This window comes from Trichogramma pretiosum, unplaced genomic scaffold (assembly GCF_000599845.2).
Source record: "Trichogramma pretiosum strain Unisexual culture from Peru unplaced genomic scaffold, Tpre_2.0 scaffold116, whole genome shotgun sequence".
Lineage (NCBI taxonomy): Eukaryota > Metazoa > Arthropoda > Insecta > Hymenoptera > Trichogrammatidae > Trichogramma > Trichogramma pretiosum.
The window spans coordinates 213,501-232,411 of NW_019641661.1; the positions used below are offsets into that span (position 1 = coordinate 213,501).

Genomic DNA, 18,911 nt, shown 5'->3' on the forward strand with positions numbered 1-18,911 from the left:
CAACCCCTAGAAAAAGAAAGATCCTGGAGAAGTTTTAACCAGCCCTGTATCGGAAACCTGGTGCACCAGGTCGACGGAAAATGGTTTAGCCCCTTCCACTCGCATATTAGAACATTTGAGGCTATTCATAAGTTTCGGATGTAATACTAAACTAATACGAAGTATTTTTTGTTCGATTCGTGAGAAATTCACGATTTTTAAAATTCCGACCTTCAAATCAAGATTACCACCCTTAAAGGTCATTTATATTCAAAATCCTTTCGGGGGATGATTCCTCGCATCATTTTGCAACTTTTTAAGGGTCGGGCGAAAAAAAATTTTTTTTTCGCTCCACCCTAAATTGCCCAATAACGGGGGCCAGAGGAGCACCTGACGCAGGCTCAACGTCAGTGTCATCGACTCGGTTCTTCTTTACGGTGCCCTGATATGGAAGGATGCTGTGATGATGTAATGTTACAGCGTCAATCTACCAACGCACGTGTCTTCGTGCGATCTGTGGCTTTCTCAGAATTTCTCACGAGGTCGTGTACGTTTTCACCAGCACTCTTCCACTGACCACCACCTCAACAAACTCCTTTCTAATGGCTAAAATATCGGATTTCAGGGGCCTCGTTCTCGGTTATAGAGGGAAAAACCAAGATCCTAACCTACATGGCTTCGAACAACATATAATCAACTACTTTCACATAAAATTTCAAAGAGATTCATGTTACTAGAAAAAAATTACAGCTTAACGAAATCTTGAAAAAATGCTCTTTTTTATAATATTGATATCTTTAAACAGCTGTATCTTTGTTGCTCTCGAACCAATTTTAAATCTGAGTACGGCGATTGATATGCAATAATATAGCTTTCAAATGAAATATTACAGAGATCAATACGTCAATCCAATCGTCTTCAACATCCATTTAAAAAAAGCTTAAAAACGACAATTTTCAATATTACGTGTCCTAGTGACGCAGGGGTTCAATGTTGAAAAAAAATGAAAATTTCGTGATGCAGTTGTCTTTTAATAAGTGCACTTAACAAATCCCCACCGAAAAAATTTCCAAATTCAATACCTAGCACTCACTACCGTAGTATAACCATGCCAAATGTCCGCTCCGTTAGCTGTCCTAAAGTCAGAATCGTTGCTTTCTTGACGTCGTACGTTTTTTAATGAATACCTAGATATTTTATAGTATACAGACTATATTCTATACTTCTAATAGATGATTTTTATGTGCCGCTGGTACTGCAGGAATCTTTTTTGAACTTCGTACAGCTTTTACAAAAGTGTCGTGAGTTTTGATCATTTTTTTTTGTACTTTAAATTTACTCCATTAGAATGGTATGGTTACCATTTTGAAGCTCCTAAGCTGTACTAACTTTCTCAAAAAAGTTCATGTGTTCGATTTTCGGCTGTTAAAAATTCAAACATTGGACGATACCTTCGCAAAAGTGTCAGACGTATTGGCAAAATCAAGCGGTAAAAAAATCTGTCCGCTCCGTTAGCAAAGAATGCGCAGGTAAAAAAGTCCGTTTTCAACGTAGAATACGTAGAAATGTTCTTTTTTAAAAACTCCAAGTCCTAGTTGTCGGCGAAATTACACGCACTTAAACTCCATAACAATGATTTGTCCGCTCCGTTACTGTCCGCTCCGTAAGCAATACTAGGTTTCAGCATAGGCAAATTACATATTAAAAATGAATTTCATATCCTAGCTCTATGAATTTGAAAACAAATACTTTTTAAGGTAAGAAACGAAGTTCCGTTCTTAAAAAAGGGTTTGGAGACAATTTTTTTGCGCACTTTTCCGATGCGAAATATCGATGAATCGGAAGAATCAACCATATATAAAAAAAACTGCTTATCTATGAATTGCATACACATTAGCCTAATAGATTCTAGATTATATCGCAGGTACCGATAAATTATATTTATCATCTTTAATAGCGGCTTTGTACCACCTCGGCTAGTTTCTACGTAGACAACGAGTTGTAGGGACAGGGCTAAGATACGGATGTATGATCGAGAAAGATCGAGTTATATAACTGTATATTAAAGTGGTGCAGTGCGTAGCGATAGCATAACGAGGACTTACAATTGGAGTCTCGCAGGTGGTTGAATAGTTGGGTCAAGTCCGGATCATACACAGCGTGGGCACTCCGACCCCCTCCAAGTATAACGATTATGACACCTAACACACGACAATAACAAGGATTGGGTAATTTATCGTTCAATCACACGAGCCAACACAGAGTCATCAGTCCAGCGTTCACTTGTGGCCCTTCAATCCCACTCGGCTCAATTGTCGCTGATGCTCTCGCTCGCTTGAGGGGAGTCATACACTAATTCACTCCTCTTTGTCATTTTTTTTATATAAATCACAGTTGAATGTCAATCTACATTTTCAACATAAAATTGACACCTTTGATTCCTAAAAAATGTGAAAAACCGCTGCCAATGTATTGGCAAGTAGCTTCCTCATACTTTTTTTTTAACTTAAAAATAATTTGAAAATATTAATATCATCTTTCTAATTACGAAAGCGAAACGAAAGCGCCTCTCAGCTTTATCGGGTATCTCAAACAAACAATGCAAAAAAAAAAAAATTTTTTTCTTAAATAGAAAAAAAAACGTTACGTTTATCGATAAATGAATTTTTCTGGCTTCGTCCCTATGTCATAACGAAAAAAATAAGCCCTCCCCCGTCACGATACGTGCTACCGTTATCAAGGAATCACTCTACACAGCCATACAGCCGCATACACCCACATACATTCCAAAATGTGTCAAAAATTCGATCTAGTATATAGAAATATCATTAAATATATCCTACGATAATTATATACGAAAGCCTAAATGTATCCCATCACAAAACTTCCTATATGAGGGAGCAAAAGGAAGAAAACGACAATTTCCCGCAAAAAAAATTTTTCCCGTAAAAAAAAATTTTTAAAAATCGAAAAAAAAATTTTTTTTCTTCGTTTATCGCTAAATACAATTTTCTGGCTTCATCCTTACATCATAACGAACAAAAAAAGCCCTCCCCCGTCACGATACGTGCTACCGTTATCGAGGAATCACTCTACACAGACATAAAAAAATTTCCAAAAATTTTTAAAAATCGAAAAAAAATTTTTTTTTCTTCCTTTATCGCTAAATACAATTTTCTGGCTTCATCCTTACATAATAACGAACAAAATAAGCCAAACCCCGTCACGATACGTGCTACCGTTATCGAGGAATCACTCTACACAGACATACAGCCGCACACACACACACACACACACACACATACATACCAACATGTGTCAGAAATTCGATCTAGTATATAGAAATATCATTAAATATACCCTACGATTACTCTATAAAAAAGCCGAAATGGAGCCCATCACAAAGCTTCCTCTATGAGGAAGCAAAAAATTGCAGAATAGGCCTTTGCATCTAAAAATAGCTCATTTTTGCTATTTTAGCCTTACGGTACTGTGCGCAAGGCTCAGATCACAGTTTTTGAGGTGGGAGTTCCTGATAGGTCTCAAAATCTTGAGAAAAGTATCCTTTATGGGCTGAGTTTTGTGGAATTTTGATTAGAGTTATAAAAAAGTTTGTATGCCAACAGATGTGAAAAAAGCAAGATATAAAAAAAATTTATCAATGTTTTTCAGCACATATTGAATAATAGAACTGATATGAAGGTCTAAATCAAAATTCCACAAAACTCAACCCATAAAGGATACTTTTCTGAAGATTTTGAGACCTAACAGGAACTCCCACCTCAAAAACTCTGATCTGAACCTTGCGCATAGTGCCGAAAGGCTAAAATAGCAAAAATGAGCTATTTTTAGATGCAAAGGCCTATTCTGCAATTTTTTCACATTTTTTAGGGCTCAAAGATGTCAATTTTATATTGAAAATGTAAATTGACATTGAACTCTGGTTTATATCAAAAAAATGAAAAAGAGGAGTGAATTGGTGCATGACTCCCCTTAACGAGCATCGCATTCTCTTGCGTGTTACGCATGCAAATACACATATTTCGGCGCACGTAAATAATAATGCCAACGCGCTGATATTATATTAGGCTCCTGGTAGTCTCTCTCTCTCTCTACTACTTGCTCTACTACTCTCTAATACTTGCTCCTCTGTTTACCCTCAAAATTGAGAGATACTTAGTGCCAAGAACTGTGAAACAGTGGCACACTTGCTGCTATGACTACTACCATCTACGTTCTAGACTGATTTGTACAAATGTTAATATTCCTTTGCTTCTGTTATACTTGCTGTTAAAATGTTTTACTGACCAAACTGTCTCTGTAAATTGCCGTTGGGCCCCATGTGGTTATACCTCAGGGCCCCAATAAATACACTAATCAATCAATCAATCTCTCTCTCTATCTCTCTCTCTCTCTCTCTCTCTCTCTCTCTCTCTCTCTACTAGAGAAATTTATAAAATAAGGTGGAGAAAGGATTATCGTCCGACCCTGTGCGTGCTGACATAACTTCGTTACAATATTAATAAAAATAAAAAGTAATAATTACTGCTCCAAATACAAACATTCTTTAAATTAAAATTTGTTTTAAGCCAAATGACAACTGAATGATTGTATTTTTACTTTTCAGTTTCCCCAGAAAGGAAGTTACATTGAAAATACTTATGGGAATTCAAAAATGAGGTCAAAAGTAAGTATGATAATCAGATATTTGTTCTTACAAAATTCAAATCATTCTAAATTCTCAATTAGTAGTTCTACAGTTCTTTACGATAAAAGATTATTCCTTTTTAGAAAACACAAGCTAGTTCTCAGATACGTGAAAGATTGTAAGTGATTTGGGCAGAAATCCTTTTGTTTAAATAAATTTTTTTAAAAACCAAAATTTTGATACTTCACTGAGGTACAGTCATTTCCGTGAGTCTTTTTTTAGATATTTTGCTTTATAAATTGTTGAGTTTTTTGCATTTATCTTATGTTTCTTATTTCTTCCAAATCTTATTTCTCTTACTTAATTTTCAGAGAAAAATATTTCAGTTTTAGTTTCTAGGTAATGCATACTTCTTCATAACATCAATAGTTATAGTCACAATCTTGAATAAGATGATGACCCATAGGTTTCTCTAAATAAAAACTTGAGCTTAACAATTTTTCATTTTTTTTAATTATCTGCATCATACACGTATTCTTCGAAGTTGTGCAAGTGATTTGATTACTTCACCCGAAGTAGTAGTTATAAAACTTAATATGTTTTAAAAGTGTACATTATCGGGTGTAATATCTCGAGTATTAAAAGAAAAAACATAAATAAAAAGTTGAAGATAAAATGCGGTGCTGTAACAAATTTTATTACTGATCGTGGAAGACCTGTGCACGGTCAATGAGTTGGACCAGTGAACTGTGAGTGAAATAACTAATAATACAAGTGCGATTGTCACATTTCGTAAGAATTTGAATACTACGGCTGTTCTCCATCGTGCTCATTTTGCGCATTTTGATCTGCTGCTTTCTGCTGATCTAAATCGCAAGACTTAAAGTCATAAAAGAGTACCATCCCACCCTTAGTATCCATCTAAACCTGCTCTGACCTCAAGTGACGTGAAATGCATAATCATGAACGTAATGAAACACAAAATATAACTGTTGCATACCCTGTTTGTTTGCGTGTGTTGAATCGGGTGTCGGCCGCAAGGCAGTGTATGTGTGTGTAAGTGCTCCGAAAAATTGCTTTGTCGCGACTGGCGTCCAGCGCGAACTCTTGTGATCGCGAGCATTTAGTTCGGTTGTGACGCTGAGAGAGGCAAGACCTCGAGATACGACTTAACTTGCGAGCGACGCTTGCAAACACTTATAATCCCCAAAATTAACAATAAATACGCGAGTATATTTTTCTTTATTAAACTTGAGTGCAGTGTGTCTAATGATTTTTTCTTCCCCATTGCCCATTGCCGCTGACCGCACTCTATCTGTCGATAGCCGATTAAAATCGAGAATCGGAGTCGCAGAAAACATAACACTGTTGAACAATACTAACCCGAACTTCAAGAGAAAGTTTCAAGATGCACTTAACGCACATCTGTGTCCAGTCACAAACAAGTATCCAGACTTTACAGCCACAAGGGATGCTTTCACTAGGTGCGTTGATGCAGTAGAAATTGGAGTTATTGTTAGTTGCCTACTCTATGGTGCCGATAATACAGTGGTTATGCAAAATTTTGATTTTTATCAAGTTGATTCTTGTATAGATTATTACAAAATGCTAACTCTTTTCAATCACTTACCAGGATTCCCAAAAGCAAGCACATTTTTATCGAACTATTAAATTTGACTTTAAAGAAAATGATCGCTTGACATAAAGAGATTTGTCTTTAGGAGTCCCAGTAATTGATTGAAAGTTGTTAAAGTATCGTAATAACCTTTATTAGAATCAACTTGATAAAAATATTGATTAATTTGTTTATTAATAGGATTGGGGGATTGGGGGGCCTTTTATGGCTCCGATGCAGGGTATAACAAATAATTGAAAAACATCAAATATAAAATACAGTGCAATCCGCTTAATGGGATCACATAGAGCAACGAAACTTTGATTAAAATAAGCGGATGATCGCATTAAGCAGTATTTCTTAAAAGTAACTTTTAATTTCATGGAGATATTAAAAATAAGAGAATAAATACTAAGTGTTCGAGAAATTTCTCGAACAGTGTTGATCAACGGCCGTGGGCACGTTCAAGCTCACGTGCAGTGTCGGGCCGCGCGAGTTATTGCTGCGCGCTCAGAGATGGCGTAGCGTCTCGTGCCTGCCGCGAATCTACGTGCAGCGCGTTCTTCGCGACGGACACGTGAGTTTTGGCTCTCTTGTGCACCTCGCGCTCCTCGAGATACCTCGACTTTTTGCTAGCTCGTTTTAACCTCGCCTCTCGCGTGTGACTCGTGCTCCAAATTACCCTCAACGTCGAAGTCAGTTCATCCAGACAACTTCAACATAATCTACGACTGCTCAACTGTCCACATCTGCTGCTCTCAACCCAGGTGGGACACGAAAATCAACACAGGCCACTCATCGACGACTACTCACGCGGCATTGCGTCATTGCTCAACTCATTGGATCGGCTCATCTCGGCGCAAAACATCAGGTAAAGAGCCTACACAGGTGCTGAAGAAGACCAATAATGCCTTCTTCAGACTCTGTAGAGTCCTTTCACTCACTGGCGCAATTTGACCAAAGCACGGAGTCACTGCGAGGAAAAGTGAGGTTACGCTCAAGCCATGTATAAGCTCACGAGATTCTCAGCACCGCTCACTTCCGGCAGCTCACGCAGAGGACGAGAGGATTAATATAACCTTGCTTTTCGTCTTGCTCCGATTACTCTGTCTCGTGCTCCGCTCAAGTTGACATCTCGGTGCTCTCAGTTGGACTGCTCATCGCGACTCAATGAAAAATTAATACAATTTCTTAAACTCATATTCTTGTAAATTAAATTCTTTCAAAGTGAACAATACAATGATTGTTTTATCATAGTGGTGAAGTGTGAAATAAAGAAAATTGTGAAAACCAAAAAATTTCATGCATTCAAGCAGTCATTGTGCGACCTACCCATGCAACCATCCTTTTAATAATTAATTGTTTAAACAATTCTCAAACATTAAGACATACTAAAAAATTACATATTCATTTAAAATAATCATTAATCTTTTTTATTTCTTATTTCTTTTTAATCGAATTATAAATAAAATTTTCATATTTATATTGAACTTTAAAATTTGTTGACAAATGGTTAACTCAATTTTCCAAAGTTTGTTATGCTTCCAAAATTTGAGCATCAGAGAGTATTTTTACATTTTGATTATCAATCTCTTTAATTACACAGTTATCACATAAAACAGTTTATCACAGTGCTTTCTGATATTCGATTCCAATTATTATTTTGGTAGAAGTTTTTGGAAGTGGGCCATGGTCATTACATTTTTAAACTCAACTCAATAAGGGCAGTTTGAGCCAACTTTTTATTTTATGTGTCACAAGTTACTTATTCTTCTGATTCATTGAACGTTTCAAAAACATGATTCAAAATAAATATTTTCATGCTATTAACATTATATTTTATTAATAAAGGAAGCAAATAATTTGAAATATTTATTTATAATTTCATATTTTCAGGCTGGAAAACATTTTCATCGAACTTCGTTGCTAATTAAAGCTTTTAATCACAAGTTTCGTCTGGATTTGGAGCTAAATACGTAAGAAACTTTATGATACTTTTACAACATTCACAATATAAAATAAATTCCGAAAACAAAAAAAAAACTAAAAGGATGAGGATTGTTTGAATAAAAAATTATAACGGAGTAATTGATTTTTTAGAATTCTCTAAGCGATCGGTTTAGGCAGTAATAACAAATTGAACGATTAAACGAACTTACCTGTAAGTGACGTTCTATCATAATTATACGAAGAGCCTCTTCTGAAGAGATCACATTGTAGTTACAAATACGTTCAAAGAATAACATATTTTCTCCGCTTGGTGGCCTGCCGTAGCAGGCGCGGTGGCAGCTGAATCTTCATTTTTCAAATTAATATAATGCCGTAACTTTATTTGGGCTAGATTTAGCTGGAAAGGGTGGGTTTGATCTTTTCGGAAGAGGCTCTTCGTATAATTAGGTTAGAACGTCACTTACAGGTAAGTTCGTTTAGTCGTTCAATTATACTCCGAGCCTCTTCCTCGAAATCACATTGTAGATGTTAAAAGTTAGAGATGAGTTCCGGCAATTTTTTATTTTTTCTTATTTATTATATGAAAAAATTAATATAAGAGAACATCGAGGAATAAGATAATCAATCTGCTGTTGCAGCTACAGTCACAGAGTTAATTACTGTTTTTTTTTTTTTGATTAAGCATAGCGTTAGCGAAACTATTTTCATCAGATGCGATCGGTAGATCTTAAAACTTGGCAAAAGAACACGATTTATCGGTCCGGCCTGCAGTGGATTTTATTAAATCTATGTTAACTCCTAATCTTTTGGCAGCTGAGGTATACGAGTGTCTTGTACTGTATAATGAGAAAAAATTTGTTTTGATGCCACTCATCTTCAGCGTTTCTTTATCCACCTGTTGATCAATTGTGAAATAACTGCCTTGTAAGGTTTTTTGTAGGATAGAAATAAAACATTTTCTGGTCAGCGTAAAGCTTGAGTACGGACATATAATCTTCTAAAGCTTTTGCAACGCAGATTTTTTTATTTTCAAAGAATAGCAGCCTCAAGGCTGGTTGCGTACGACTCAGACCCGATGTTTTAATGTCGGACGGTATCTTTATGACAAAACTGTCATCTAATCGTGAAAAGTTTTGTACATCTATTAAAGACAGTGTTTGAATTCTGTGGCCATTAGTGAGCACTAGCAGCGTTGCCAATTTTGATGCAAGGCTTTCCGTAGAAATATCTTCATTCGAAGGCCAACCTATAAATAGGTCTAAAACAATTTGTAGATCCCACATACACTTGTATCGGCGCTGCGGGGGACGCAGTTTACAGGTGCCCTCACTCAGCCGCTTTATAGACGCTTCTTGCGCGACTAATTCTTGGTCAAAAATAAATGATATGGCAGATTTATAAGTGTTGATTAACCCGTACGAGGCTCCTTTTTTAAATAGATCCGTCAGAAATTGTTGAGTTTCCAAAATGTTGACGGATAGTGAGTCGATTTTTTTGTTATCACAATAATCGAACCATTTCTTCATGCGCCCTCGTACTGACGAAGAGAAAATTTGGTAATGGAAGCAAACATGGGGTCAATGGCATTTTCTGACATGCCTTTTAAGGCAAATGTTTGCCTGACGCGATTCCTGCCACTAAATTTAGTTGACGCCAAAGTGGATGTTGAGCTCAGTGGAGAGATTTTTGCATATTATAACGTGGTTTAAAAATTTTCGTTTTGGATACAAGCATATCATTTAGCAGTGGGTACTAGGGTTGAGATGGCCAATGGGGAGCCACTATAATAATACCTGTAATCTTTTCATGCTTTATTTTTGAAAGCCCCTTTAACATTAAAGCGTAGGGTAGAAATGCGTAAAAGAAAAATTTGTCCCACTTAATTGTAAACGCGTCTACAGACATGGATCCTGGATATTTTTTCCAGGATACGTGTTAAATAGCGCTGTGCCAGGGAAGGTTCTAGTTGACGGAAATCGCCAAAGACTGTTCAAGTATTCCGAGTTATTATATTTACTTTATTTAATATACGCGTGCTCTCGTCTCGCTGCTCGAGAGGCTCGACAATAATAACAAAACATAACATACAAGTCAGCTATTTATAGCTAGGAATAATAACACAGGCATACAATATTAATTAATTAGACTAAAAACATTACATATATAACACGGCCATCCTATTGTAGATCGTCCTCGATCAACATCCTACAGCATCACCAGAGAAAAGCGAGATGCGAGGTGGGCCCTCAAGTCCAGGCTACACTTTCAATCGCCAATTTTCTTATTTTTATTATTTTATTTCAAATACATGTTTGATTAAAATGAGCTTGAGGACGCACCTCCCATCATTGGCATGCTTCGAGACGCATAACGATTAGAACTAATTACATTTTCTTTTGCGCTTGTAAACGACTCGACCGCCTTAACGCAACGCCACTCTCCTCTTCGTCGCTAGACGAGTCTTCGCCGTCATCGTACTGGTCAACTGGAGGCGTCCAAAGCTTCAGTTGAGTTATGTGAGCTGTTGAACAGTAACGGTTCGCTTTTTTTGTGTTCAATTCGGCTATGCGGTATGAATCGCTTGGCAATACTTCAGTTATTACCAAAGGTCCACGATTTTTGTATTGAAGTTTGGTTGAATCGCCCGTGTGTGTAGGATTTACCTTGAAAAAGACTAAATCACCTACGTTATATTTACATGTCACATTGCGATTAAGATCGTAGCGTTGCTTCATTTTAGCTTGTGCTTCGAGGATTTTTGTCGAAGTCTCGACATGACGGTTTGAATGATTCGCATCATACCGCTCTTCCTTCTCAACCAAATCGCGTAAGGGCCCTTCATCGTGGCTAGGCACGTAACCATACAACAATTCAAAGGGACTCTTTCCCGTGCTGGCATTGTACGACTGATTCAAATCGCGCTGAATTTGTTTCAATTTGACGTCCCAGTCGGTAGCATCTGGTTTTTCGAGGGCAGCTTGCATCAATGGTATTAGTGTGGCATTGACACGTTCGCACTGGCCGTTCGCTTGAGGATGCCTTGGCGAAGTCGGGCTAAATTTTATACCGTGCTTATCACAAAATTCCTTAAAACTAGCGGACATAAAGCATGGGCCACGATCAGAGATAATTCGCTTCGGCGCTCCGAAATCGCATACAAAGTTCTCCATCGCTTTAATCACCGTTGACGCTCGCGTACCCTTCATCGCAGTGAGTATAACAAATTTGGTGAGATTGTCAATCAATACAAACACAACTCTATTTCCGCCGCTTGACCTTACAAAGGGACCCACGTGATCCACATTCGATTGCCGGGCGGAATAGGGTGTAACTCGCCGCTCTGTCTACCGGGGCGCGTCTTCGCAGCTAAACATTGGAAGCAAGAGTAAACGTGCTGTTTGACATATCTACGCATACCACGAAAGTAATATTTACGCGACATCGACTCGAGCGTGCGTTCTACTCCCTGATGACCGCCATAATCATGAAACCGCACCACTAAACTTTTACGCATCGATCGAGGTACAACGTAACATAATTTTTCGTTGTGATTTTTATATAAAATGCCGTCCGTGATGACTAAATCCTTCACCATTTCTTTTTCCATTCGTGAACGTTCATTGCGCGGTTTCGCTAAAATATCGCGTTTAGCGGCAATCTCCTCGTCTTTGTATTGGAACGCTAAAATCTCGTCGCTTTCACGAATGATTGTAAATACGCCGAGCTCGACGCCCGTGTTGTCGTTTCGCACAGACACATAATTGACAATGTTTACGCTCGCGATCGCTTCCTCGAGTCTGCCCTCCTTGTCCGTACTTGCCTGATTCTCGACCGGGGCGCGACTCAAAGCATCGACATGCGCAAGCTTCGCACCCTCGCGATGAACAATTTCATAATTAAACTCGCTCAATAAGTGATGCCATCGGACAATTTGAGCATTTTTCGTGCGGTGCGCGTTCATATATACCAAGGCTTGGCAATCGGTTACAATTCTAAATTTAATGTTAATTAATAACGTACGCAGTCTCGAGACAGCCCACACAATTGCGAGAAGCTCTAATTTACTAGAGTGATAAAAACGTTCGGCCTCACTCGTGCTTCGACTTATCGCGTACACCAGACGTAAGTCTTTGCTTGAATCGCCCTGTAACAGCATACCGGCTAAACCACGCGCGCTCGCATCCGTATGTAGTTCGGTATATTTACTCGGGCTAAACGGCTGTAATATGGGACGTTCAACCAACTTATCGCGAAGGAGCTCGAAAGCCTTTCTGACATTTTCGTCCCAAATGAATGCTCGATTTGTCTTAAGTAGATCATTTAATGGTGCTGCTACTTCGGCATATCTCGGTACAAATCGCCTGAAAAAGCCGGTCAGACCCAGGAACCGCCTGATCTCGTGTACATTCCTAGGTACCGGAAACTTAGCGATCGCGTCTACTTTGTTTTGACCCGGTTTAATACCCTTCGCGGATATTTCGAAGCCCAAATAAATTACTAAGTCTTTCAAAAATTGGCACTTTTTCAAGTTAATCGTTAAACCCGCGCCACGCAATGCTTCGAACACCGAGACCAGCTTGGGTTTTAAATCGTCCCACGATTTTCCAGCTATGAAGATATCATCTAAGAAAAAAAGTACTAATTGATGACGCAACGGATGTAAAATTCTNTTTGATTGACGACGGCTGCGTTGATGCCCATGATACACGCAGCGCTTCCTGGATCGATGAACGAGCTCATTTCCTTATTGTTGATCAAGGCTGTTTTGTAATATTTTACTGCGGTTGATCTAGAAGTTTCTTCGCGCCCGTTTGAGATTTCATTCACCGCGTTTTGACAATCCTTTTTGTAGTGTCCCGCTGTTTTACAGCCAACGCAGTATGGTTCCTTTCGAGGCTGTGTGCAATCTTTGGAAAAGTGTCCGTACGCCTGACAGTTGAAGCAGCGCGGTTCACCTTTCTCATTTCTCGACGGCTGCCTTTGGGGTCTTACGCTCGTATTCCGGCTGCTCTTGTCGCCATTTGTCCTCGTCTCGACACCGCTTTGTTGACCTCTTGGGTTCGCTGACGAATTGCTTGATCGGATCCGCTCTTGCCGTTGGCCTACTCGGTATTCATAGTCCAGCATATCGTGTAGAAGCGCGTCTACATCGGCATGTGCTCTTGCTGACATGGCATTGAAAAGGTCCTTGGACCATAAGCCCACCAGGACTTGTTCCTTTGTTTCTTGTGTATTAAGGCGTAGATCAGCGCACAGTTTCACCTTGTTATGGAAATATTGCTGTAGTGACTCGTCCTTTTGCTGCGTGCGCTCGGCCATTCTTTTCCATCGACAAACCGTCGAATCTTGACGCACGTACGTCGTTTGGAAGGCCTCTTTGAACTTCAGCCATGTATCCACAAGACGGCGACGCGCCGAAAACCAATCGCGCGCACCTCGCACCAAATGCATGCGCGCGGTCTCCAAGGCAAATTCCTCGGGCCAATGATGAAGCAACAGCATGCTCTCGATATTCGAGATCCACTCTCTAGCCTCGGAAGGTGATTCGTCGCCCGTGAAATTTTCTATATTTTTCGTGAGGTCCGGCATCACTTGATAGCTCTGCGCCGGTGCCTCCGGTGTGGCCGCTGGCGCTGTATTTCCACGCGGAGCCGTCGTGTTCATACTGAGTTGCGTGAATAATCGCTCCATCATCGCGTCTCTCTGTTGGTCTCGGCGACGATTTTCCTCGATCATCGTAATCACTAGCGTTTCCAACGTTCGTGACTCTCCGCTCGTGTTGTCCACCCGCAGTGGTGGGGGTTCGTATCGGTGATTTTGACCTGAGCTCGTGTTCGCACTCACGTCGAGACTCATGTCACTGCTCGCTCCTGACCCTGGACGCCTGTCGGTCGTTGACGCTTGCCTCGAGCTTTGGCCTCTGCCCATTGAGCCGTTCAACGAACTCGGTCGTTGAGATCGCTGGAAAGATCGCCAATTCGGTTGTTCGTTCGTTAATCCGCGTTGGAACGCACCAAAAGTCGCTGCTCCTCCGAAAACTGCGTTTGGAGCAGGTTTCTTCTCGGGGTTCGTCCTCTCTTTTTGAATACTTGATCAGAATCCCACTTCTGAATTGTTAAGTATCGCTGTGCCAGGGAAGGTTCTAGTTGACGGAAATCGCCAAAGACTGTTCAAGTATTCCGAGTTATTATATTTACTTTATTTAATATACGCGTGCTCTCGTCTCGCTGCTCGAGAGGCTCGACAATAATAACAAAACATAACATACAAGTCAGCTATTTATAGCTAGGAATAATAACACAGGCATACAATATTAATTAATTAGACTAAAAACATTACATATATAACATACGTATTTATGGAATTTGACGTTGGCGCGACTAGCAAACATGTCAACTCCGGGTTGACCAAAATCCTTGCTAATTTCCGCAAAAATTGTATCATTGAGTCCGTACTCGATCTCTTGTTGCTCTTTCCTTGATTCAAGATCGGCTATATGATCGGCTATCGGATGTTTCCTCTGCCTTATCCTCATTTGCCTTATCAGACTTTGCGTCGTGATCTTTTCCAGGCCTACGCTCAGAAGATCGCTCGCGAGAGCGTGTTCTGCCCTTCTTAGCGCGATGTCTTGTCGATCGTTCGCGGCTGTCACGCCGTCCAGATCGTTCACTAAACCTGGCGACAGCCCTGGTACTCGCTATTGGGCGAAGAAGTTGAGGATGGTGATGGCGCATGACCTGTGTGAAATGGATGTTCAGTTAGGTTATGTTCTACTATTCGTCATTGTGTGCAAAACAGCCCTAGGCTGTGCAGATCATTCGCTTGACCTACAATCCGCGGCACGTAAGCCTGCCCGCTTACACTTAGCCTTCGGCTGAGTGTAGGTTTCTTTGGATCCCATAGCCCCAGGCTGTACAAATAATCCGATCGTTTGCGAAACTGCTCAAGGTGCTCTTGTTCACAGCTTAATTGCGGATAGCCCCTGGCTATGCATAAGCATCATAACCTCTCAATCGGCTGACCTAAACGCGCTCGATTGATTGTAGTAAATAGATCTGTAACAGACAAAAAACGAACTTACGTCGCTTCTTGTGACGATGACGTCGATGTTTTTTATCTCTGCGATGACCCTTGTCATCATTCTTTCTTTTACCCATCTTGTGAAACGAAAATATTTCTCGATTGTACAAAGAAAACGTGTGGTCTTCACAACACAAAAGGATGAATGAAGATTCAGCTGCCACCGCGCCTGCTTACAGTGTGCTTGAAGAGCATATGGGTTTGCCAAAAAATATCTCCAAATTCTGTAGTAAGTGTTCGAATGTATGTAAACCACTGAATATGAAAACGTTCAAACGAAAATCCTAACTCCTACTCTAGTGAAATGTCCTCTTCTCTTAAACTGCATCAAACCATTATTGCCGCTATTTAATATTGATGCTTTTTGGGGGTTTGTTCATTTGAAACATATTAAACTCACTTTAATCTATATTTACAGTTGTACAGCTTTAAAGTGCAGAAAACAACCTTTAATTTGGTTACTTAAAAAATATTCCATATGAAACCGGAGATACAGCTATATAAAGATTTACGAAAAACTTAATGTTAAATGTGTAAACCATTGATGAACTAGATTTCATACATGGATTTTTCATGAAACTTCATACAGCAGTATCTCCGGTTCTGTGTGACTTATAATGTTTTTCAATTGACCAAATTAAAGGAAATTTTCAGCTCTTCAAAACTGTACAACTAAGAATATGGATTAAAGTGAGTTTAATGTTTTTCAAATGAACAAAACTGAAAGCAAAAACTTATCTTTTTTTCTCGATTTTTCGAGAAACGTTTTTTTACTATATCTTTGGTCCTGCTTGTCATAAAATGTTCTTAATATAACCAAATCAAAGGTTATTTTGTACTCTTGAAAGCTAAATAACTTATTATGGGGGTTACGACGGCTTTAATGCGAGTAAAATGACACAAACCGTTAGAAAAACGACAAAAATCTAATATTGTCATATTTTTTCGATGTTTTTTTAGCATTAGCAGCGCTTATCAGCTGTACACAATTAAAACCTTTTTAAAACTTTATCTATTGAATTTTAGAATTGATCTTCATTTTTTTAAAACTACCATTTCTTTAAACTTGAGTTATATTTGTTTGGTTTGGTCTCATATCTGCTCCCTTTAATTACTGGAATCCCTATCGTAAATTGTCGTTTGCTATAAAATACTATGAACTTTAAAAATCTTTTATAAACTTATAGTAACTTCTATTAATGAATATAAACATTTGGATTTGAGACTCTAATGAAAATTAATAAAAGTTTAAAGAAACTATTATAAGTTTATAAAAGTTTATAAATTGTTTCAATGTTTATAGTATTTTTTCAACAACTGCCAGTTTTTTTAGTTTTGGATCAACAAAAAATTAAAACAGTGCAAAATTTAATAAAATTTGATAAAATTTATAGAAATTGTGAACTAATTTTTTTTTAATTAATGAATTCTTAAATAATCGTTTGACGCTTCTTTCGGCCCACATATCTTACAAAATAAGCCCAACCTTATCTCGATATTTGTCACAGTTTAATAATTATGATTGTTCCCAACCAACAAATTTAATGTCACACACACATACACACTTGGTACATACAGACATTTGTTGAGAATTCAATGGAGCGTACGAATACATAAATAAAATTGTTGTATTATGGGTGCCTCCACAGTAGGGTGTCCCTTAGTTCCCGAATTTCAGAAAATCGATTTCCCTGGACTTTTTTTGTTAGGTAACCATGAAAAAATAAGTTTCCAATAGTTTTCGGCCATATAGAATACTTCTATATAGTGCCTGTAATCGCCTTTAGGATTTTTAGATTCATATCGGTGAAAAAAAACGAACAAATTTTTATTTGTGCTTTCGAAAGAATTTTTCCTCTTTTTTCGAATGGTGCAATTGGATTTTCAACGGTTACTTCCTTCAAAAAATACATTCGTTTTAATAATATTTTTTCCTATACTTGGTATGTTAATTTATTTTTCATTTCGCGTTTTCTGACGTTTTTTTATTACTGAAAAATCATCGAGAAACTCGAAAAAAAAAAACTTTTTTACAGTAAAATAAGGCAAAATAATGCCCCGAAAAGACTGGAAACCCTAATGGAAACTAATGGAAATCCCAAAACTATTGGAAACTTATTTTTTCATGGTTACCTAACGAAAAAAGTCCAGGGAAATCGATTTTCTGAAATTCGGGAACTAAGGGACACCCTACTCCACAGTAGCCATGTTATTCAGGGTATCACTGGCATAGCCGCGGAGCTACGATACAAATAAAATCAAGTAATATGGTATGTACAAGCTGCTTATTTCAATTGCTTTTTTTAATTGTCCCCGACGTGGTCGTTGGCTTGAAGATCAGCATTGTCCCTGGTGTTCTCCTACGCTCACTCATTTAAAATTTTTTTTTTTATAACGCATTCGAGTCTGGTAATAACCTGGGCTTTTAACTGATGCATACCTTGGGTTTGAACCGATTAAAATCGGTTTCAAGTGCAGTTGCCAAATTACTCGGCTTTATTTGTATCATAGCTCCAGCTATGCTAGTGATTCCCGAATAACATTTTGTGATAAGAAATTCGATTTAATAGAACAAAACCAGTCAAATTTTGTTGTCTGCACGAAGCATAGGTCATATTACATGCGTTTTTGTTTGACCGAGCAACTCGCACAAATACGCACAGCGCGCGCGAGAGAGACAGAGTTACACAACGCTGCATAGACGTTACAAGGCATGAGCGTCGACACACAGCCGCTGCCGTGACGTACTGAGTAGACGGGGACTACTGCACCTTCAACCTCTTATACTGAGGAATGCATATTATATATTTCTGTAGTTGTAGATGTCCGTGAGCTCAGTCGCCGGCGATGATTGAAGGTGTAAGAGAAAAGGGCGGGAAGCTCTGATTTTATTTTCCATCAAACATTAATGAATTACCCCACAGTAATGCGTTACGAAATACCCCTCTTTCAATACATATTATTTACTTTATATTTTCGCGTCACAATTTTGCCACGCTACGATCCTGTTTATTATTTAATTCGTCTACAACACCTATTCTCGCGCACACATCAATATGTCCGTCTTTCTCACTTTAACGCAGAGAGACCATCCCCTGTCAACATGTTACATTTTCCACACTGATAACAGGTACGCACTTGCGGACAAGACATAAGCAAAAAGGAGTTTTAATGGCATTTTGTAGTGGTAGAAATATGTGTAAAATATATAAAATACTTGTTATTTCATGCAATTTCTTCTGTGTTATTTGCAGGCAATTACTTGCTCCAAATTTGGTACAAAAAGATTATCTTACAAATGATGCAGAACAAGTATCAAAACAGGTAAAATATCAAATTATGTAATATCAAATTTATATTTTACAGTCAAGTCTCGGTAAAGTCAGCCTCGGCCAAAGCTGAAATGACTATGATTTTAGGACATAGAGAATTCAATATAAAAATCAAAAAAAATCAGATTCTTATTTTGAGGGTTGCTGAATCTCAATCATTGTTCATTTTGACTATACCTAGCCATTTTAAGGTCAATTGGTGGTCATTTAAAGGTCATGTCAAGGGTTACCAAGTGAACGCGATAAAATAACAGAAAAAGATTGTGTATAGGTTTTTGGAGCTGAGGAATTCAGATATTCTATTATC

The 18,911-nt window shown here is 38.5% G+C and overlaps 1 protein-coding gene across 1 annotated transcript in view; it reads left to right on the forward strand.

Moving 5' to 3' along the window:
• The window catches only part of LOC106648904 (disintegrin and metalloproteinase domain-containing protein 11), a 225,584-nt gene that overhangs the window by 59,595 nt on the left and 147,078 nt on the right, over window positions 1–18,911 (forward strand). The window contains exons 4-6 of the mRNA XM_023460222.1: window positions 4,607–4,666; window positions 8,139–8,218; window positions 18,527–18,596. Of these exons, the coding sequence (XP_023315990.1) occupies window positions 4,607–4,666; window positions 8,139–8,218; window positions 18,527–18,596 (210 nt within the window). The remainder of the gene's footprint in view (window positions 1–4,606; window positions 4,667–8,138; window positions 8,219–18,526; window positions 18,597–18,911) is intronic.